At 41.5% G+C, this 24181-nt stretch overlaps 1 protein-coding gene and 1 long non-coding RNA gene across 4 annotated transcripts in view; one reads left to right on the forward strand and one right to left on the reverse strand.

Annotated features, from left to right (window-relative positions):
* Positions 1-24181, reverse strand: part of LOC129704449 (uncharacterized) — a 71723-nt gene that overhangs the window by 18734 nt on the left and 28808 nt on the right. The window contains exons 2-3 of one of the 2 annotated variants that reach the window (XR_008724729.1): positions 18394-18517; positions 15966-16948 (exon numbers count right to left, since the gene is read on the reverse strand). This is a non-coding gene — a long non-coding RNA (uncharacterized LOC129704449). Of the gene's footprint in view, positions 1-15965; positions 16949-18364; positions 18518-24181 lie in introns of those variants that run through there. The other variant, XR_008724728.1, reaches the window with a different exon arrangement.
* LOC129704438 (uncharacterized) overlaps positions 1-24181 on the forward strand; it is a 39251-nt gene that overhangs the window by 576 nt on the left and 14494 nt on the right. Inside the window, exons 2-5 of one of the 2 annotated variants that reach the window (XM_055647519.1) lie at positions 451-854; positions 10790-10860; positions 19365-19427; positions 22414-22559. In XM_055647519.1, the coding sequence (XP_055503494.1) occupies positions 451-854; positions 10790-10860; positions 19365-19427; positions 22414-22559 (684 nt within the window). The remainder of the gene's footprint in view (positions 1-450; positions 855-10789; positions 10861-19364; positions 19428-22413; positions 22560-24181) is intronic. The other variant, XM_055647509.1, reaches the window with a different exon arrangement.

Genomic DNA, 24181 nt, shown 5'->3' on the forward strand with positions numbered 1-24181 from the left:
GTCCTTCATTAACATGTAGTGAGAACAAGAAGGGGTTTCGGCCCGAAACGTTGCCTATCTCCTTCGCTCCATAGAACCAGACCGTCATGCAATCAGCTGGTGCACCCGCTGAGTTTCACCAGCACCTTTGTCTAACTCTGATAACAAGTTGCAGTTGCGTTCGGAAAGAAGTCGTGTATACAGAAGGTTACACAAAAAAGCTGGAGACACTCAGCGGGTGCAGCAGCATCTATGGAGCGAAGGAAATAGGGAACGTTTCGGGCAGAAACCCTTCTTCAGACATGTATACAGAAAGTGTATACAGAAATCGTGTATACAGAAAGTGTCTTTATAAATAATTCAGGTCTATCTGCAGTGTTTACTGAAAATGACTCAGATGCTCAGAATTAAGTACAATTGCAACGATTAGTATTAAAAGTATTGAAGACAATATTTGTTTGTTTTTTCTAGGAATGTGACGGGTTTGGGGAAATTAGCAGAGCTAGAAGATGTGCAAGTTCTGAGTGAGTACGATGAGAAAGGGCACACTCTTGTGCACTGGGCAGCGCTCACAGGATCGGCGTCTCTCCTGAGTTACTTGGTGCCGAGGCTTCCTGTAAATCTTCCCACCCGCTGCGAGCCGGTGCAGCGACCTATTCATTGGGCTGCAGTGAAGGGGCACATCACTGCCGTAGACATATTGTTACAAGCTGGCGTCTCGCCGGATGAGAGGGATCAGAGAGGATGCACTCCGTTGATATTAGCTTCGCAGTTCGGACACATTGCCCTCTGTTGCCACCTGATGAGGAAGGGAGCCAGTCTCCAGGTCTGTGACAGCCAAGGGGACAATGCATTGCACTGGGCAGCATCTCAAGGTGAGGTGTAACTAGGTTTTGGCTGCGATACACACGAATAAAAATATATAATTTCATGTTTTTCTTTACTTGTGTAAAAGATATATGTACTCCAGCAAAAAAAACAAACACTTTTTGATGATTTACAGCTAAAATTACTTTTTTTTAACAACCATAAGGAGGAATGCTGAGAGAATGGAGCAGCTGGGCTTGTACACTCTGGATTTAGAAGGATGAGAGGGTATCTCATTGAAACATATAAGATTGTTAAGGGCTTCGACCCGCTAGAGGCAGGAAACATGTTCCCGATGTTGGGGGAGTCCAGAATCAGGGGCCACTTCAAGAATAAGGAGTAAACCATTTAGAACGGAGACAAGGAAACACTTTTTCTCACAGAGAGTGGTGAATCTGTGGAATTCTCTGCCTCAGAGGGCGGTGGAGGCAGGTTCTCTGGATGCTTTCAAGAGAGAGCTAGATAGGGCTCTTAAAAATAATGGAGTCGGGGGATATAGGGAGAAGGCAGGAACGGGGTACTGATTGGTGATGATCAGCCATGATCACATTGAATGGTGGTGCTGGCTCGAAGGGCCGAATGGCCTACTCCTGCACCTATTGTCTATTGAATGTAACGTCAACCGTTCAGGATTGCACTGAAATCAGAGATACTGAGCTGCATTTGCTGTCCATGTTAGTCATTTATTTATATAATGTTTCTCTACATTTTATGTATTATTAGTATTTTGAAAAGTTCATTTTATTTTCCATTCTCAATTTAATTATCAGACCTGGATTTGATGAGATCTGACTATTGTTTGCGATTATTTTTTTTTTTCAGGAGTTGATCTAAAACAATGGACAGTTAACACATGTTTACACCCAAACTATTCTCCTCTTGTAACGTAAGAATGTTTAAAGTTGCATGGGTGGCATGGAATATTTTATTCACAGTTGCAGATTGACATATGTTGAAAGAACGGATCGACTAGGCTTATATCCACTGGAATTTAGAAGGATGAGAGGAGATCTTATAGAAAAATAAAATTCTCAAAGGATAGGACAGGCTAGATGCAGGAAAAATGTTCCCGATGTTGGGGGTGTTCAGAATCAGGGATCACAGTTTAATAATAAGGGGTAGCTCAGTACAGGATACTGAGTTGGATAATCAGCCATGATCATATTGAATGGCGGTGCAGGCTCAAAGGGCCGAATGGCCTACTCCTGCACCTATTTTCTATGTTTCTATTTAGGACTGAGATGAGGAAAAACGTTTTCACCCAGAGAGTTGTGAATCTGCGGAATTCTCTGCCACAGCAGGCAGTGGAGGCCAATTCACTGGATGTTTTCAAGAGAATTTGATATAGTTCTTAGGGCTAACAGAATCAAGCGATATGAGGATAAAAGAGGAACAGGGAACTGATATTGAATAATCAGCCATGATCATATTGAATGGCGGTGCTGGCTTGAAGTGCCGAATGGCCTAATTCCTGCACCTATTTTCTACGTTTCTAATTTATTCATTCTAAAGTCACATATTTATGCTCTATGTGCAAATAACATGTTAGAAAAAAAGATTATATTTGATCAAGTGCGTGTATATTCCAAGGCAATTACATTTAACATTTGCAATGCTATTCATCCCTCTCTAGTTACATATTATACCCTTGAGATCTACTTGTCCATGTTTCTGATGGTATAAATTGGTTTTCCATAAACCTCGGCCACACTCATTCATCATTTATACTTGACGGATAACAAGTTATTTAACAACTAACTCATTTGCATCACAATTCAAGGAAAAAGGTATGCTGAAGCTACTGAATCCTGTGGATGCTTTCAAGAGAGAGATAGATAGGGCTCTTAAAAATAGCGGAGTCAGGGGATATGGGGAGAAGGCAGGAACGGGGTACTGATTGGGGATGATCAGCCGTGATCACATTGAATGGCGGTGCTGGCTCGAAGGGCCAAATGGCCTACTCCTGCACCTATTGTCTATTGTGATGTAAAATGAGCATCTTCTGAGGATGTCACTTTGTGAAATGTCAAATTCTTTTACTTCCAATGTTTAGACAATTTAAACGTCCAAAATAAATTAAAGCAATGTACATTGCTCATCTATTTTGTGCACTGCCTTTCTCTTCAACTATGACTGTAAGTATGTCTAATATTACACACTCATTGGTGTGCAGTTTTAACAGAGACAAACACATTTCATGTGCAGTTATTGGAGGGAATGGTAAGTTTGACCTGCACCTAAATCAGGATCTCATGTGCCCTCTTAATGGTGGCTCTGATCGGACTGCACACAAAGCAGCACTGATAGGGAGTAGTTACATAGAAATTAGGTGCAGGAGTAGGCCATTCGGCCCTTTGAGCCTGCACCGCGATGGGCCTGTCCCACTTATGTTACTTTTTAGGCGGCTTTTTAGGTGACTGCAGGAGACCATGCGGTCGCCATATGGTCGCCACATGTTCGCGGGTGGTTGCCGGAGAGTCGCCTTCATGATCGTGAAGAGTTCCCGTATTCTGGGAACTAGTCACAGCCTCATTATGGTCGACACAAATTTTTCAACATGTTGATAAATTAACGGCGACTGAAATGAAGACGCCATGGAGAGTAGCGAGAATTCTCGTGCCGTAGGTGGGTCGCCAGGACGTCCTAGTGGGTTGCCAGGAGGTCGAAGGTCCCCTTAGGTTCTCGTAGATTGTAGCCGGTGCTGACCGGTGAATTTCATTGACTCATTTGGGGGGGAAAAAACGTAAGTAGTTTTCAGAAGCAGGGATAACCGACCGGCAATGTTCAATGTACGCCGAGCTTCACTGCCGTGTAGCTCTGGCTTCTCAAGAGTTGGCTGGCTTCTTAAAAGTTGTCTATACTCCTTAACCATCTTAATTACAGCGCCAACCTTCCTGTTCATCGCGGCGTGTGTCTGTATCACCTTGGCTTTGCACCGTGTGAATTTCAGACAGCGCTTGGATTTAGGTTGTCCATATTACTGCAGCCATTAACATATACTACCAAAGGAATTCCCCTTTTGAAGCCTTCATCACCCAAGGAAAATAAACTGTTGCTCATCTAGCATCCAATGACTGGGGTCTAAAATTATTACATGGGATGAAACCAAAGGAATTATTACCGGATTTGTCTGAAATTTCAACGAAGATATTATCCCATTTTAAATATGGAAATATTCTGCCAGTATGGTCTTTGGGGAAGAGAAGAAACATTGAAGGGAACCCTGCAAAAATAGTAGTAAGGAGGAAGGGGACAGATAAATAACGGGTCTTCATTTCGTTAAGACCCCTGACTCAATAGTGGCACTGTCTGGCTTGCTAAGTACCGAGTATTCTTCGGTAAAGTTCACTGGAGTTCAGCGTTGGATGTCACCCAGCTTATTTCAGTACTTTTACAGGGCTAGAGTTACCGGAAATATCGCTTCCTATGCTGGCCACAAATAAACTGTTGGGATATCAAATACTTCCAAATGTAATGTGCCGATGTGTCCACTGCCTGTGAGGTTTAATGGAACATATTATGGCTTTTTTTTTTTTAATTCAATTTCAATTTTATTTTTAATATGTTTTATTATTTATTTATTATTTATTTATTTTTTTGTGATTTTTTTTAATGATACTGCCTGTAAGGGAAATTCATTTCGTGGTCTCAAATTGAGACAATGACAATAAATTTGAATACAATACAATACAATACAATTTTAAATCACAGCGTATAAAGAAGTATGTCCCATTATTTCTGGGGGATTTGTGAAGGGGCATCAGTTTCACATCCAATGGTGTCCAACTCATTTGACCTTTGGTATGTTTGTATATACCTCCACCTGTATCTGAAATGGAAGAAAAGCCCTGTATGGGACACAGCTGCTGCAGGAAATGCCACCTGCCATCCAGCATCCTGCATGCACAATACCAGGGACCAAGAAATGTTTGCAACCAAGCCTGACTAATGATGCAAACAGCTTTCCTTCTTATTCACAGGAAGTTATGAAGGTCACTTGAGCAGGTGCTTGGAAATGCTACTGTCTGTAAATTCCTTTCCAAGTCACACTGCATCCTGACTTGGAAAAATATTTATTTTCTTTCAATAATGTTCAGTCAAAAATCTCTACCTTCACCATCAGAAGGGTGGTAGAAACACAACTCATCTGGCCACATAAACACCACCGCTACAAAGATTTCAGAAATCATATATCCTATAGTAAGTGACTCATCACCTCACACCTTATGGCCTTTTCATGATAGACCATTCAGGAGCGTAATGGAATCCGAGTAACTCCCAGGTTATGTACGAGTTCTATTCCTGTGAATTGATTTTTCCGCAAGTCAGGAACATCAGTCTTCCATAGTAGCCCATATTGTATCACTCTGCATACATTTGCTATTATTCTTTAATTTCATTGAATTTTCTTTGATTACATTGATCGGCCGACTAGGCATAAGCTCAAGGGCGACCGTGCCTTTGCGGTTGCAGCTCCTAGTCTGTGGAACAACATCCCCCTTCCCATCAGAACTGCCCCCTCCATCAACTCCTTTAAGTCAAGACTTAAAACTCATCTTTACTCTCAAGCCTTTCTTCATGTCCTCTGAGTGAGGGCTATATGTATGTATTTATGTATGTACTTAATCTCTGAACCAATGCTGTATAACGTTAGTACCTCCACCAATGTAAAGCACTTTGGCCAACAAGAGTTGTTTTTTAAATGTGCTATAGAAATAAAAATGACTTGACTTGACTTGACTAGTCACCACCCACAATTAAGTTAATGGAATGTGTACCATATCAAGTCATCAATAAATGCCATGAATCAATTTATTGTTAGTACTAGCTTGAAAAATATTTTTCACATGTATGGGGGATTTTGTGTAGAGTTTGATTTCCATCAAGGGAAGCTCCTGTACTCATTACTTGCTGTGATATGTGCTGTACAAAGAACTCAAGACCTTCAACATCATCCAGGACAAAGCAATCCATTTGATCGGTATTCCATCACATAGATATCACCACTACCAGTACACAGTGTTTACAGTGTACACCATCATCCAAGCTACTCTGACAGCATCTCTCAAACTCTCAACTACTCCGACCAATAAAGGCAAGGACAGCGGACACATAAAAACCTGCCATTTCCCTTCCAAATTGCACATCCTGAAATATATCACCAGTCCATTATCGTCACAGGAACTCCCTACCCAACATCACTGTGTGAGTATTTTTAACCTAAAAGTGCAGTGGCTCTTCTTAAGGGATAGTTAGGGGTAGGCAATAAAGCCAGTAATACCCAGATCACAAAAATGAATAAAAATCTATAAATAAAAACTGATTGAAAGACCTTCTATGGGTATGTATCAAGAAAAGATCAGTAAGGGCAATTGTGGATATGATTTTTACAGGCAGAAATCAGAGAATATCAGGCAGCAGCAGCAAGCCCAACACCGCCTACATGTTATTGGGAAATACTGTTCAGCTCCACAGGTTGCTTGATGACAATGAGGAGGGACATGTTCTGCAATACTCTGCATAGCCATAATATACAGGGGAAGCTCTTTTGAAAATGGATTGGTTGCATTTTAACAAATGGATTCTGGAAGTATTGTGCATGAGGGTGATTGGAATTTTTTGGAAGCAAGAGGTACAAAGGACAGCGTGTGCAGCACTTTAATCTGGAGCAAAATACCAACTGCTGGTGGAACTCAGTAAATCAGACAGTACATGTGGAGGCAGAGGAATGATTGAACTGAAACGCTGACCACCCCTCTACCTCCACAGATACTATCTGACCCACTGAGTTCCTCCAGTAGTTTGTGTGTTGCTCTAAAAATCGAGATCTGACTGAGCGAGCAACAGCTGAGTGGAAAAGTAGTTCACTGGCACAGACAGTAATGGATGGCTTTTATAACTCCCATTTAAAAAAAATGAGAATCCAACAAAAAGAACAAGGACACTGCAGAATGCATAAAATGAAGAACTCACTTGAGTGGAACCTGCCTTCAAAATCTTTTCAAGGAGATCCAGCACATATGAGTGCTACTGCCAGTGGCAACTTCTACAATTACATGAATATTATATCCTTGAGGTCACAAGCTCTCGCTAAAGCAACAGCTTCCATGTATATGCTACCTTTACTAACTCGGAGGCCTAGAGAATTCCCTATTTGCTAAAAGAACTATAAATTTCCCCTTTTCCTTCTTTAATGAGGCCACAGCGGAATATATCTCATATCCGCTATCAGATGCCACTGTGGAGATGGCCCTCGTTGCTAGCATTCACCTAATTTGCATAAGTTACCACATTTGGTTATTAACCATGAAAGCCCAGGCACAGGGACTCATGGCATTCAAGACCTCAGCTTTATTCTAGTAAAGAGCCAGGCACAATCCGAACCATCCATATCTACTTGCTTGCTGTGGGTAGGAAGTAAGTTATGGAGTCAAACAGTATGGGAACTTGCTCTTTAGTCTAAGTTGCCCACGCCGACCAATATGCCCCATCTACACTAGTCCCATCTACCTGCATTTGGCCCATATCCTTCTAAAGCTATCCTATCTATGTACCTGTCCAAATGTATTTTAAACATTGTGATAGTACCTGCTTCAACTTGCTCCTGTGGCAGCTCCTTCCATATAACCACCACCCAACATGTAACAAAGTTATCCCTCAGGTTCCTATTAAGTCTCTCCCCTCCTCAACTTAAACCTGTGTCCTCTGTTCTTGATTTCCCTACTCTGGGTAAAAAAATCTCCATGCATTAACCCGATCTATTCCTTTTATGTTCTTATACACCTCTATAAGACCACCCCTCATCATCCTGCGCTAGTCCTCATCTATTTAACATCTCTCTCCCTTTAGCTCAAGCACCAGAGTCCTGGCAACATCCTTATAGATCTTCACTGTGCTCTATAGAGCTTAGTGGCATCTTTCCTATAGTAAAGTGTTCAAATCTGAGTGTAAAATTCAAAGAGCGGTCTCACACGTGTCTTGTACAACTGTATCATAACGTCTCAGGCTCTCTACTAAATTCCCTGACTGATAAAGATGAATTTCCAATAGCTTTCTTCATCATCCAAGCTATCTGCGACTCCACTTCTGGGAACTATGTCCTTGTGCTGAATAATTGTAACACTCCCCTTGAAAAGGATAAATATTAATATTATTAGCTGATATTTTCTAAATTATGTTAATATTTATCCATGCTTCTTTCAAACATCATGATGGGTGTGGTAAAATGGTGGATTATTGTTGTACAGATGCATATAATAATATCCTGAACTTATGGCATTATTTCAATACCCATGTTCGTATATTGTACACTGACCTTCTAACATAGAAACATAGACAATAGGTGCAGGAGTAGGCCATTCGGCCCTTCGAGCCTGCACCGCCATTCATTATGATCATGGCTGATTATCCAACTCAGTATCCCGTACCTGCCTTCTCTCCATACCCCCTGATCCCTTTAGCCACAAGGGCCACATCTAACTCCCTCTTAAATATAGCCAATGAACTGTGGCCTCAACTACCTTCTGTGGCAGATAATTCCAGAGATTCACCACTCTCTGGGTGAAAAATATTTTTCTCATCTCGGTCCTAAAAGATTTCCCCCTTATCCTTAACCACATAATATCATTCAGATATGTTGTCAATATGTTGTCAATCATATTTGTGCATATGTAGAAGGTCACATTTGGTGAAACAATGCAGAGAATGGTGCATCAGGACACAAAAATCTACCAGAATAAAATGTTTATACTTTAAAAGTGGCAAACGTTCCTATGCACAGCAACATATGGTAGGGTCTGGCGGTAAATTGGGAGGTTTGTTATGTTTTTATGTTTCAGCGTTTACACACCAAACATTACATTGTATAGTTGGAATTGAAACTGGTTGAACTATGTTTTGTCATTCAAGATTTGGATGACTTCAAAATCATTTGATGATGAAAGTACACATTCCTTCCTTTTCATCACTCTTTATGATTGTTGAATGTAAACCCTCAGATGGTAGGTTCTGGCAATGGAGTTTCAGAGCAGAGGAGGTATATGTGGTAATCCGAGCAGAGTTTTACTATCGTTTCCTTCCACAATCAAAAACATGAATGTCTTCCTTTCTTTACCAGGTTTTCCATACTTCTCTTTCCCTCTGCTGCTCTGTTATAACCACTTATATACATTTTTTCTGCCCCTTTACTTTGCTTCTTAATGTGTCCCATTGCCATCCACATTGGTCTTGCAGCATGGTCCCATGTATCAGATTATCAGTGGCACTTACAACTGTTTCATAGAATTCATCCTCCTCCTTGTGCCCCAACAGCTAAACACACTCCGTCTCCCTCCTCCCACCTGTTCCCTTTCCCTCACTCTGTTGTTGCTTTAAAAAGTCTTCCTTTCATTTTACAGTTCTCAGATTCAGATTCAGATTCAGATTCAGATTCAATTTTAATTGTCATTGTCAGTGTACAGTACAGAGACAGCGAAATGCATTTAGCATCTCCCTTGAAGAGCGACATAGCAAACGATTTGAATAAAAAATAAATAATAAGTTTTGGGGGGGGGTTCATTGGCAGTTTTGCTTTCGTTGTTTAGTACAGTACAGAAAGGTAACACCTGTTGGATTCTCGACCTGCTGGTTCCAAGCTAAGTAATTGTAATTTCCGTCCAGGGCACCTTGACTGCCAAGTCTATGGTTGGGGTGAGAGCAGTCCTGGCGATGCTGAGCGCCCTCCGCAGACAGTGCTTGCTTTGGACAGACTGAATGGAGGGGAGCGTGGAACCGGTGATGCGTTGGGCAATTTCCACCACCCTCTGCAATGCCTTTCCGGTCGGAGACAGAGCAGTTGCCATACCATACTGTGATTTAGTTGGTAAGGATGCTCGCGATGGTAAGCGGTAGAAGTTCACCAGGATCTGAGGAGACAGATTAAATCAGTTCCATCAGGAAGAAGAGACTATGATGAGCCTTCTTGATCAGAGTAGAGGTATTGTGGGTCCAAGAGAGGTCATCGGAGATGTTGACTCCCAGGAACCTGAAGCTAGAAACACGTTCCACCTCCGTCCCGTTAATGTGGATGGGGGTGTGCGTGCCACCTCTGGACTTCCTGAAGTCTACAATGAGCTCCTTGGTCTTCTTGGAGTTCTGACGGATGGTCATTGATTTAAAATGCAAAGGCTGACTCACTCTCCTCAGCTGCTTGCTAACCTGCAGGAGTGCATTTGTGTTTCTCTTTCAGATCTCCACAGTTATGATATTGTGCTTCAGTTTTGAGTGTGTTCATTTTTAGTTTTGATTTCTTGTGCAGAACAGTATAGAAAGGTAACACCAGGTGGATTCATTCCTCTTCCAAGCTAAGTAATTGAAATTTGCCGTCCAGGGCACCTTGACTGTCCAAGCCTATGTTACAAAGGAATAGCTCACTCAGACACTGATTCTGTCCCCACATGTCCGCAGTGCAGGCATAAAAGGGACAGTTGTGTGGTTTCATTGATGCAGTTACTATAATGATTACTTTGCATTTATTGCAACATAGTTTTCATACCTTACTGCCATTTAGAGAACAGACTTAATGTAATAATAACATTTCCCTAGCTAATCTTTTAAATAGTTCCATGAGGCAACTATTAGCAGTAAGACATTACTAAGAAATATGAGGTCAACAACATTTCTGTTCTCTAACACCAGTTGTGGTAAACACATTCCTAAACTGTGGCCAACTCACCAGATGGGTCCTTGTATGAAGAAACATCCACCTCTAACTGTACTCATATGTCCTTACTTTCACCCAGTTCACCTCAAGCCACACAATGAAATTCAGTCAGACATATTGCATTTGATTCTGATTAAAACAATCTTGAAGTAAAGCATCAGTTGGTGACATGCAATAATAATTAGACTGATCCATTCTTAACTTTGTATTTTTTTCCCACTGCATTATTTTTGTTTTATGTAGGACACTGTGAGTTAACTCGCCTGCTGGTATATTCTGGCCTTTCTCCCACAAAACAGGATGACTTTGGTCAGGTAAGAGGCATTTAATCTTCTGTAACTTTTACCTTCCCTAAATTTACTCTTTTCCTTGTTTGAAATTGCCTAGAAAAGTCCCATGTTGCTTTCTTCTGCTATCAAGATACTTGTTTTCAATCATTAATGTCAGCAAGCTGTTAAAATGTGAAAATTACAGGCAAGCCTGATCCTATGCGTAGGATATTGCTTCTCATATCACAGGAATCCTGATTAATATGTTCTCCATATGTGTCCACAGCATTCACGCCAGCTCTAACTATCAAAAAGTAATCTAACATTGATAGAGGATATCCACATGCAAATACTTGAATGCTTCATTAAATATTTAAACACAATTTATTGTTTGTTACAAACTAAATATATATAGGGCATTGATAAACAGATAAAATATGATGTGAAATGTAAACTCTATCTCTTTCTACAAATGCAGAAACTTTGCAGCATATCTGTATTTATTTGGAATAATAGGAGAAGATACCAATTTAAATAAAGACCAAAATGTTTTTTTTAATTATGGGTTAATAATTGGAAAGAAATTGATACTTAAATTTTGGAAAAATACAACCATACCAACTGTTAAAATGTGGATTAGGAATATGATGGACATAGCACGCCTTGAAGAAATGAGACTCCGACTAATAGATAAATATGACCAATTCTTAAGGAGTTGGTCTCCTTTCATCGACTTTTTGGAATCATGTGATGCAGCGGTACCGTAAAGATTGCTGATTTCAGTTCATGACGCGGATAGATCTACATCTCCGAATACAGATTTGAAAAATTCTCTTTTAAGGGGCCTTCTCTTCTATTTCTACTTTCCACTTTTTCTTTTTCTTTTTTATTTTTTATATACACACTTCACGTTTTTCTACTCTCTACCATCTATTTTTCCACTTTTTCCTCTTTCTATTGTTTTCTTTTTCTTGTCTTGCTTACTTCCTTTTCATAACATAAAACTAGAGGTTGTACATAGAATGGATTACGGTATTACATAGTTGGCACCTAAAATTAGGTTCCACTGTACTGTTTTGTGCTGTATTAACTTCTAATATTCCAAACTCTACAGAATTCACAAATTAATACAAAATGGCTGGCAATGCAATTGTTTAATGTAGGGGCAGGTAATATGATATGGGGTTAAGGGCTTTGACAATTGGATCTTGACCTAATTACATTAAATATAAAGTATTGATAAACTAATTTTATTGCATTTTTGGATATAATCAATTAATCATCAGCATTAATTCTCTCAACAAGTTAAAAGGTGGTGGGTTCAAGTGCCGTTCCACAGGCATAATCACATCATTTTTAAGCAAACAACTGCAGTGCTTCTGTAACTGGAACTACTGTCAACAAAACTTGGCTGCAGAATATCCATCATGCCAAGCATTCAGTTCTAATGTGGCATCTTATGCATGTGCCTGCATTCATAATGTAATTGTGGCAATCGTCATACTGGGAAGGGAGTTAGCATATGTGATCATGTTGCAAACAGGGACATGTTGCAAATGATGTCAGTGTGCCCTTGTCCTCACCTTCCACCCTACCAGCCGTCGCATACAACATATGATCCTCCGACACTTTCGCCACCTCCAACGGGATCCCACCACTCTTCCCATCTCCTCCCCTTTCGGCTTTCCGCAGAGACCGTTCCCTCTGTAACTCCCTAGTTAATTTGTCCCTTCCCACCCACACCACCCCCTCTTCTGGTACTTTCCATTGCAACCGCAGGAAATGCTACACTTGTCACTTTACCTCCCCCCTCGACTACATCCAAGGACCCAAGCAGTCTTTCCAGGTGAGGCAGAGGTTCACCTGCACCTTCTCTATTGCATCTGCTATTCCAGGTGTCAACTGCTCTACATCGGTTTGACCAAGCGCAAGCTTGGCGATCGCTTCGCCCAACACCTCTGCTCAGTTTGCAATAACCAACCTGATCTCCCGGTGGCTCAACACTTCAACTCCCCCTCCCATTCCAAATCCGACCTTTCTGTCCTGGGCCTCCTCCATGGCCAGAGAGAGTCCCACCGCAAATTGGAGGAGCAGCACCTCATATTTCGCTTGGGTAGTTTACACCACATGAACATTGACTTCTCCAATTTCAGGATGTCCTTGCTTTCTCCCACCTTCCCCTCCCCTTCCCAGCTCTCCCACAGCCTACTGTCTCCTCCTCTTCCTTTCTTCCCCCCCCGCCCCCCACATCAGTCTGAAGAAGGGTCTTGACCCGAAACGTCGCCTATTCCTTCGGTCCATAGATGCTGCCTCACCCGCTGAGTTTCTCCAGCACTTTTGTCTACCTTCAATCAGTGTGCAATGCTACTTTAGAGCCATCACTGCTGAAGGATGGGAGGAAGAATTAAGAGCGGGCATACGGAACAATGAAACGTGTTGGAGACAGAGAGAGAAAGGACCTCCAGCAAGAGATAATGGCCACCAAGGCTTTTCAATTAAATATTTCTCCTGCACACACTACAATGAACAAGAAGGCACAGGAAATGTCACTTCAGTCATTAGGTCCTCGGTGGAATACATCAGATGCTGCGGCTACAACTTCAGGATCAAGATAACCAGACCAATTTGTCTGTAAAGATCACAATAATCATCAGTTTTTACACTACCTATTCATATCAGGCAGAAGCAATATTTTGCAGTTTGCACACACTTACATTAATAAGACGTGGTCTGTACTTCATCAGACTTTGAAATCTTTGCCATTTACTGTATGTGTCCTGTTTGTAATCAACGTCCTCAAACTTGTCTCGATTAAATTTGTATATTCGTTTAAAATATTGAAAAGACTAGGCTTCTATTCACTGGAGTTTAGAAGGATGAGGGGGGATCTTATAGAAACATATAAAATTATAAAATGACTGGACAAGCTAGATGCAGGAAAAATGTTCCCAATGTTGGGAGAGTCCAGAACCAGGGGCCACACAGACTTAGAATAAAGGGGAGGTCATTTAAGACTGAGGTGAGAAAAAATGTTTTCACCCAGAGAGTTGTGAATTTATGGAATTCCCTGCCACAGAGGGCAGTGGCGGTCAAGTCTCTCGATGGAGTTATGAGAGAGTTAGATAGAGCTCTAGGGGCTAGTGGAGTCAAGGAATATGGGGAGAAGGCAGGCACGGGTTATTGATAGGGGACGATCAGCCATGTTCACAATGAATGGCGGTGCTGGCTCGAATGGCCGAATGGCCTCCTCCTGCATCTATTTTCTATGTTTCTATGTAAATTATGGACATACAAAATCTTCCAGAATTGTGATTGAAATATACATTGTAGACTATCTAAGTGAAGGTTTGCTGAATGTGACACAGGAGAGAGGGGCCCTCTTATATATAGGATGCAATGTTGGAAGAAACTCACTTTCCATTCAACCCGTGGTTAATGTCACCCACCTGCCGTTTGCAACTTATTTTGAGTCTCAGTAATATTCATTGCAATATGTAAAATACCCTTGAAGAACTTATAACATTGTATAAATCAATCAAGGGTCACATCCATATTGTGACTTCTTGGACTAAGTGCCAGAGGGCAAGAATGCCTTTGTAAGCAGTCTACATCTTCAAGAGTGCTGTCAAGGATGGAAATATCTGAAAGGGGAATGTTTTTAGAGATAAGAAGCAGAAACCCAAGGTACAAGGTACAAGGTATAAAAAGAGTGTCATTTTTATCATTAAAAACAATTACAGGTGCACAACCCTTTATCCGGAGTTCCGGAAACCGAAAAGCTCCGAAAACCGGACATTTTTTCCAGGATGTCGTCTGCACACCAAAGCTCGCGTTTGGGGCCAAACGTGACCCGAAACGACCCACTGTCAACCCAGGTCTGTACTACTGTAGCGGCTGCCTCCTCCCCGGAGACCGGGGAGACGCTTAAACATCTGTAAATCATTGCTTAAATGTTAGTCAGTTAGTTTGGAGGGCTTTTATGTGAAGGGGGGGGGGGGGGGGGTGAAGGGGGAAACTTTAATTCTTAGTCCCCTACCTGGTCGGAGAGGCGGGGAGCGGGCAATGCCTTACCGGGTCGCCGTGCAGTAAGCTCCGGAGCGCTGTGGCCGCTGACTCCCAACATCGCGGAGCTGGGGCTGCGGGCGTCCGGCCGCGGGCCGCGCTGGATTTGGAGCGCCGCGCAGCCAGGGGCAAAGTAGAGTTGCCGGGGTCGGAGCTCCAACCGGCGCCGCCCGCGGCCGGATGCCCGCAGCCCCAGCTCCGCGATATTGGGAGTCGGCGGCCACAGCGCTCCGGAGCTTACTGCACGGCGACCCGGTAAGGCATTGCCCGCTCCCCGCCTCTCCGACCAGGGAGGGGACTAAAAATTAAAGTTTCCCCCTTCACCCCCCCCCCCCCCCCCACCACATAAAATCCCTCCAAACTAACTGACTAACATTTAAGCAATGATTTACAATGATTCCCCGGTCTCCGGGGAGGAGGCAGCCGCTCCAGACTTTTCAAGCCGACCGCGCTACCTACCTAATCTACGCTAAAAATCTTCCATTCGGAAATCCGAAAAATTCAGAAATCCGAGAAGTGTCTGGTCCCAAGGCTTTCCGATAAAAGGTTGTGCACCTGTATATTCATTTAACTAGGAAAATCCCATTTTACAAGAGCAAAAAGTATATAATACAGCAATTAAACTGAAACTTAAAACCTGATTTCAATGGCATTAGGTTTTCAAGCAAACACTTTACTGACAGTAGAAAGTGTATTATAAAAAAAAGGTTTGAGCTAAACTGCAATCTACACCACAACAGATTCTCAGGGTCAGTTCCCACATCAATGTTCAACAGCCTGAATGAGGATTGGCATGGCAAGTTTTAGGCTATTTTCTGTGCTTCAATAACTCTTATTACCTTCCCAAGAGTCTTACACAAAATCTGTAATATATTGAGGGACTTTGACAATGTCCATTCGTACAATGCTTTGCAATGAAAATAAAATCACTTCATTAACGCAGCAAGCATATCATATCTTTATCATATCAGCAAGCATATCTTTGCTGAAATCTACTGTACATACTAAGCAAAAATTCCATATCATGCATAAACAGATTGTTATTATTTTAACACATTATGAAAGCTATTTTATTATTTCAGTATGCTTTTGGACACTATTGGATGCTATTAATTTTTTTTAATGTGTAGCCCGGTGGCTATATTTGTCTTGGATAAAAGATGACTAAATTATCTATGGTATGACAGGGCTGGTCTTTCCGCTGTGCTAATTTAAGACCAGCAGGCATCATGCCCTTTGTCTCACCTTACTCTACAGTTGAATTTAAGATGCCTAGCCTGCTTGTGGTTCTTTGGTTGGTCAGGCCAAGAATTAATTTTAGTTCTGTTTCCATTCACACCAGATACTGAAGAGATTGAATTGCAGATTTTGGTGTAAAATGATCCAGATTTTGTCAAATTGGCCATTCCACGGAGACCCAGGATAGTGGAGAATTCCCCAGGGTTCAGATCCCACGTCAGATCCCTGCTCCCACCTCTCAGCTCAGTGAGCTCTGCGGTGGTCCCTATTCCCCAGAAATGAGGAGCTGGATACATTTTGTATCTGGTCCTTCAATTTTACACTGGATGTGTGAAGGAAAGGAGTCAATTTCATTTTTATTTTAACTAATATTTTAATGTTTTAACACGTTTTAATTATTTAAATCTATTTAAAACAGTTTTTACACATGGTTCAGCTGCAGGCACAATTTAAAACAATTGAAAGGGCATTCACAACACAGATCATTAAGCATATTGGTGGAGTGAGGCCTCAGGTTCGGCTGTCTAGGTGCCAGAAGAAACTTCCAATTCACTGAACAACCACGGGAGCAAGGCATCAAGTTTGTTTGGACCTGCACAGTTGCAAAATGTTTGTTCCGGAGGTTGTCCAGCAGCGACTACACCCTCTCCGAAGACTACGGAAGGCAGGTCTCCCCACTTTAAACCTACTAACTTTTTATAGGGGGACAATCGAGAGCACATTAACCTACGGCATCACTTCTTGGTTTGGGAGCTGCAAGGCGTATGAACGGCACCAACTAGACAGGATTGTGAAGACCGCCAGCAGGATTATTGGTGCTCCACTCCCTTTCCTGCTGGACATATACAGGAAGAGATGTATCAGCAGAGCCATCTCCATCATCAAAGACCACTACCACCCATCGCATCACATATTCTCCATCCTGCCATCTGGGAAGAGGTACAGGAGCATTAGCTGCAAAACCAGCAGGATGCTCCTCAGCTTCTTCCCGCAGGCTATAAGACTGATAAACGGACTTTGCCCCCTGCCAAAGTATCGTGCACCAACCACCAACCTGGACACACTGCAGCAGAGCCACTGTCGTGCCGCTGCCGATCGGAACGCCTGTTGATGTTTAGTAGAGAGTAGAGTGTTTAATTTGTTCATGATATATGTATTGTTATTTCTATTTATTTTTTACTGCACACTGAATGGACACTGGTTGAACAACATGTTTCTTGTTTCCTCTGGGTATGTGAGTACTCAGGAAAATGACAATAAAGATATACTTGAACCTGAGGCACAAACCTGGTCAAGAAAAATCAGGTCCAATGTTACAAAAAATGCCTATTGAAAGATACAAATGGAAATCGAAGTAGCCTGTGGTGGACATTGGTTTCAGAGCATAGGTAATGATATTGTAAAGGGCCACAGATAAAAGATTGTGGATAGTTTTGCAGTTCATGAATTATAAAACTATGCTCCAATGGAAGAAGTATGGAAACTTGGATTGTGAAATAAAGATATCAAATATTCAACTATTTAGATGAGCTTTACTAAATAAATATCTTCGCCATGAAATCTGACCTAGGAATTCAATTGTGTCAAGCATCATGTAAATAAAAATTCATATCGAACAAATGAATGAGCCGGAGAGCAGGAGGAATCACAGAGGGGGTGCAGCAAGAGAGGATGTTGCAGAACTCTCATCGGAGAGGGACAACTTCTTCAAAGCCGGCATAATTGAGGAGATTTCGCAGTGGAGCAGACTAAATGTGTAGGAAGGAACTGCGGATGCTGGTTTAAACCGAAGACAGACACAAAATGCTGCAGTGACTCAGCGGGACAGGCAGCATCTTTGGAGAAAAGGAATAGGTGACGTTTCAGGTCGAGACCCTTCTTCAGACTGAGAGCCTGGGGAAAGGGTAAATTAGAGATATGGACAGTGATATCGTTTGCCTTTCCCCTGACTCTCCTTTGTCGGTGGTTCGTGAAACAGATCGCGATTGTTGTGACTTGTGAACTGAGTCACTGGGAGACTGAAACTGGTAAATATAGTAGCATTTATTCTTCACGGACAGGCCCTCTTAGTGATATCTCCAAACTCAAAATACTTTAAGTATTTATACTTGTAAGAACAATGGAAAAAAGAAGGTGATTCACTAAAATGTCAATACCTACCATAACATTGTTCACTTTATTAAGGATATACCGAGATACAGTGAAAAGCTTTTTGTTGCATGCTAACCAGTCAGTGGAAAGACAATACCTGATTTAGAGATTGTAGTGTTTAATAACCTGATAGTTGTTGAGAAAAAGCTGCTCCTGAACCTGGACGTTACAGTTTTCAGGCTCCTACATATTCTTCCCGATGTTTGGAGTGAAATGAGTGTGGTGATGGTGGTGTGGGTCTCTGACGATGCTGATGAATAAAACACAAACAAACAGTTATGTCCCTTACTGTATGAAGGGTAAAGTAAAAAAAAACATACTTCCTATTTACAAAGTCTCATCGTAAGATAGTGCAGTCTACAGCTTATCTCTGTCAGGTGATGCCTTTCACTGAATGGATACAAGAGTCAGGCTAGTGACCACCATTACAGTGCATTTGGAATTAATTTCCTGCTTACAACCATAAACTAATATGATATTATTACTTGTGTTTAAGAAGGAACTGCAGATGCTGGAGAATCGAAGGTACACAAAAAAGCTGGAAAAACTCAGCGGGTGCAGCAGCATCTATGGAGCGAAGGAAATAGGCAACGTTTCGGGCCGAAACCCTTCTTCAGATATTATGACTTATCTCCCCATGAGCTAGTCATATAAAGTTTGAAGTTCTGGTTGCTTATCTACTCTTTGTACAGAAAAACTATAATTTAAAATTACATTATTAATTGACCCACCAATGGTCTCTCAATCTTTCCCAGGATTTTACTTTCAGCATGTTTTAATAAGGTGCTAAATCTGGTGGTCTGGATTTTGGAGTCCAAACACTCAATACTATTTTACATTTTATAATATTTTCTGACTTACTTTATAAGTGTAAATGATTCCCAAAAGAGAACTTAAAGTTAGCTCTTCATTGCGTTACCTTGCAGAAATTCATTCTGGCAATGGTTCCAAAAATCAAAATGTCTCTAGATTTGTGTTAGTTCATAGAAAACCAAAGGATTAACCATACAATCCTACCAGAAATAGCTTACTTTTCAAGAAATTCAAAATGTTTTACCCTAATAATCAGGCAAATAAAGTGTTTTATTCTTTTCTAGACACCATTGCATTTAGCTGTCCTTAGTGGCAGCCTCCTCACTGTCCAGCTGCTGTGTGAGCAGGTAGGTTAAACAATAGAAAAGATGTCTACATTGTAGCTCAAGTTCAATCCATGGTCATTCAACAATTTAGAGAACTTAGGGCCATTTTATGTGGTGAAAAAATGGTCAGTATCATAACAGTATGTGCCAGGAAATGATAATCTTTCTCAGACTTGAGAATATTAAGTGACGGAGTCAGTACTGCAATCATACTGGGTTTTTTTAATGGTGAAGCCTGCGTTGGATTTATGACTCAACCTTGTCCCAGAGGGAAGTTCATATTGATTATTATTAATTGCTTTTTAATTTCTTGTATGGAAAGCGTATTACTTTATTCCTGCACAATTCTGCAACATAACACTTGAACTAAGAAGTTTCATTATTAATGGTGATGGGAAAAAAACAAATCTGATATGATTTCTGGATCCGATTTCATTCAAAGGTTACAAAGCTCTTTTATTGTCACATGTACAAATTAAGGTACAGTGATATGCGAATTACCATACAGCCATACAAAAATAAAAGCAACAAGACACACAACTACATATAAGTTAATATAAACATCCACCACAGTGGATTCCCCACATTCCTCACTATGATGGAAGGCAAAAAAGTCCAATTTTCCTCTTTATTCTCCTGCAGTCGGGACAGTCGTAGCTCCCACATCCGGTGATCGAAACTCCCGCGTTGGGGCGGTCGATACTCCCGCGGCTTGGAGTTCCCGAAGTCGGTCTCTGACCAGAGATCACGGGCTCCGTGATGTTAAGCCATGGTTGGAGCTCCAAGGTAGATCCCTGGTAAAGGGATCGCGAGATCCGCGATGTTAAAGTCCCGCGGTGGAGCTCTCCAAATTGGTCTCCAGCAAAGGCCGCCAACTCCTTGATGTTAGGCTGCAGTACAGTACTGAAAAAAATCGCATCTCTGTCGAGGTAAGAGATTAGAAAAAGTTTCTAATGGTGGAGCCACCCGGTGGATAACAACTACACTTGAAAAAAATATCCTTAAGAAATAAGTACAGCCAACTAGTATTGGAATATTTCTTAAAGGATAGTGTTCAATTTGTTTTCCCAAGATTACATCACAATGGGAAGCTTGGACTATCGTGACAAGTTGGCCTCCTAAAAATGTTAAATCCATTCGGCTCCAATTTCCTTTCTGATCCGCTCTACCAACTGAATTGTAACATTGCATTGAATAGAGCACATGATATTCATTAGGCGTTCAAGGAGGCTGGGTGAAAGGGGTGTGGGACAGTGAAGAGACAACAGTGGGCAAGGGCACACGTGTGTGTGTGTGTGTGTGTGTGTGTGTGTGTGTGTGTGTGTGTGTGTGTGTGTGTGTGTGTGTGTGTGTGTGTGTGTGTGTGTGTGTGTGTGTGTGTGTGTGTGTGTGTGAGTGTAAGTAAGTGAAAGGTGGGTGATGCATGTGTGTATCATTAATTAGTTTCCATGCAGCGGAGTCTGCTGTCCAGTTTGCTTGTACTACCTTGCCACTGAATGGCGGCCTCTGTCAGGCCTATGGGGTACATGGGACTGATGTGCACCAGTTAAACCATATTTAAAAGAAAATACAAACAGCCAATTTCCACGTCGCTGTGTGATGTTTGGGATCTTCATGGAGAACCCTGGTCGGCAACAGACCTGAATGTCGCTTGGCTAACAGCTCGAGAACTCACACACTTTGACATCAATATCACGGCTCTGTGTCAGGCACAACGGGCAATAAGAGTCCATCTTAAATAACAAGGCAGTAGGTGAACCTTCTATTGGTGGTGTAAATCTTCTGATAGTGAGTGACATTACTTTCATCAAGAATGATCTAGACTAACATCTCAACAACTCCCGTTGTGAAATTATTGAACTCATGATCCTTCAGCTCACACAAACATGAAATCAGTATGGTGATCTTTTCACACGCCCTAACCCAGGAAGCTATAGATTAGGCCAATCTTAACCTGATTTTGAAACCTTCCTGATTCACGAACTATAGGGAGATAAACTGTTCCTCCTCGGTGACTTCATAGCTGTAATATTATTGTATAAATATTATTGTAAAAAATAGAGACTCAAGAGACTTCAGATACTGAAATCTGCAGGAGGAACTGAGGGAGTCAAGCAGTATCTGTGGAGGGAAATGGCCAGTTGACATTTTAAGTCCGTGCCCTTCATCTGGATTGAAAGAATAGAGAGGCAAACGATAGGTGGACAAATAAAGGATAATAATAATAATAATAAATTTTATTTATGGGCGCCTTTCAAGAGTCTCAAGGACACCTTACAAACATTTAGCATGTAGAGGAAAAACATGTAATGGGAATGAAATAAATAGTAGAGACATGACTAGTACACAAAGTAAATACAGAATTCAATACAAAACACAATATGAGGCAATTAATGCACAGATGAAAAGGGATGGCACGTGGGGCTAAGGATAGGTGAAGAGATGGGTCTTGAGGCGGGACTGGAAGATGGTGAGGGACACGGAATTGCGGATCAGTTGGGGGAGGGAGTTCCAGAGCCTGGGAGCTGCCCTGGAGAAGGATGGGGAACAATGAGAGGTCTCACATGACATCCGTTGAAGAGATGAAGAAAAGTGCATTCCTTAAAGAGACTTTGCAGTGGACTATTATAATAGAATCAAATCAGATTCTGGTACCTGGAGCAACAAACAATTTGCTGGTGGATCTCAGCACGTCGAGCAGCATATCAGCAGGGAAAAGGACTGTTAATGTTTCTGGTCCGGACCCTTCATCTAGACGGAAAGAGTCGAGGAAGATGGCCAAGACTCTCCATTCCCCTTCATGGATGCTGCGTGACCAGTTGAGATCCTCCAGCAGATTGTTTATTGCTCCTGACTGCAAACAACTTACACAAATGGGAAAATGAAGAAGATTGTTGGTCAATAAAATTAGGATATTTAATTAGAATCAAATCTTTTCCAAAATGACTTTGTTTTGCTATACTATTACCAGCAATCCTTAACTCTTCATTCTTCTTTCTCGTTTCAGAATGGAGTGGAATTAGAAACTGAGGATAAAAATGGAAACACACCTCTGAAACTTGCAAGAGGTCAACAGTGTGAAGATATCATTGTCTATTTGGGAAATACCATCACTAGTCTATCAAAAAGTCGAAATCTGAAATTTGACTGGAGGTAAAGTAAGCAATTCATTTGTTTAATTTACTTTCTCTAAATATAACACATTATAACAGATGCAGCCACAAAAAACAATTTCTGGCAGTTTTACAGTTGAGTTTCGAAAGGAAAAATAAAAAATGTAAGAGCATTTGCTAAATTAACAATTATGTAAACAGCACAGAGGAATTGCCATCAAAGATGTGCAATAGGAGTGGATAAAAGTGTGTGTATTTCTTACTAGTTTGGTTTAAACATGAGGATGACAACATCAATAATGAAAGTAGACAAAAATGCTGGAGAAACTCAGCGGGTGAGGCAGCATCTATCGAGCGAAGGAAATAGGCAACGTTTCAGGCCGAAACCCTTCTTCAGTTTCGGGCCAAAAAGGTTTTGGCCCGAAACGTTACCTATGTTCATGGTATTTTTCTTGGCATTGAAACATTCACACAAAATCTTGAACATCTATCTCACATGGTTTATCATGTCGTGCTGAGACCATGCAGAACATTTGTAGCTGGTTGTAACTTCTGAGAGATCATCTGTATTTCTAGTAAACCTATAAAATATTTTATTTCCAAAATCCCTTTGCATTAAGCAGCAGAGATGATCTTCTTCAACATTTGCATAAAACTTTGTACTTCACTAAAGATCTGCGACTACCAACATGTAATCTAGTAAAGTGCAAACTTCCTGAAGTCATGACTGGTGAACAGTGCCCATCTCAACACTACTTGAGAGCAAAGACATAATCACAAAAAGACGCAAAGTGTTGGGGTGACTCAGCGGGGAATGCAGGATGTCTGGAAAATATGATTAGGTGTCTGAATAAGGGTCCCGCTTCGAATCGTCACCTATTCATGTTCTCCAGAGACATTACCTGACCCCTTTTGTGTCTATTATTGCAAACAAGCATCTGCGGTTCCTTGTGTCTAAAGACATACGACAATACAATACGATAGAACTTTATTTTTGGCAGGAGGGAAATTGATCTGCCAACAGTCATAAAACACAAGATACGTGAAATTAAAGTGATGAGTGGAAAGGATTGGGAATGGGGGGGGGGGGGGGGGGGGGGAGGGGTGTCAGTCTACCCCACGACCGAAAAGGAGGAGTTGTACAGTTTGATAGCCACAGGGAATTAGGATCTCCTGTGGCGTTCTGTTCAGCATCTTGGTGGAACCAATCTGTTGCTGGAGGTACTCCTCAGATGGACCAGTGTGTCATGGATGGGGTGAGCTGTATTGTCCACAATGCTCCACAGTTTGAGAAGTATCCTCCACTCCAAGGCCACCTCCCATGAATCCAACTCCAGCCCCATTTTGGAGCCAGCCTTCCTGATAAATTTGTTAATCAAGCTTGATAATGGCAGCTCTCTCCAGACTTTGCACAAGACTATAACATAGAATCTTCCATGGTCAACAATAATCATAAGCAAATGATCAACAAATTATAAATATGCAAATTCAACACTTACATTAATCAATGGCCCTTTAGGATATATTTCTCTGTTCTTATATATTTGGCATCATCATTGCTTGTTTATTGAGGCTGCTCTGATCCCTGGCCAGGATAGGGAAACATAGAAACATAGAAAATAGGTCCAGGAGGAGGCCATTCAGCCCTTCGAGCCAGCCCTT

This window comes from Leucoraja erinacea, chromosome 1, assembly GCF_028641065.1.
Source record: "Leucoraja erinacea ecotype New England chromosome 1, Leri_hhj_1, whole genome shotgun sequence".
NCBI lineage: Eukaryota > Metazoa > Chordata > Chondrichthyes > Rajiformes > Rajidae > Leucoraja > Leucoraja erinaceus.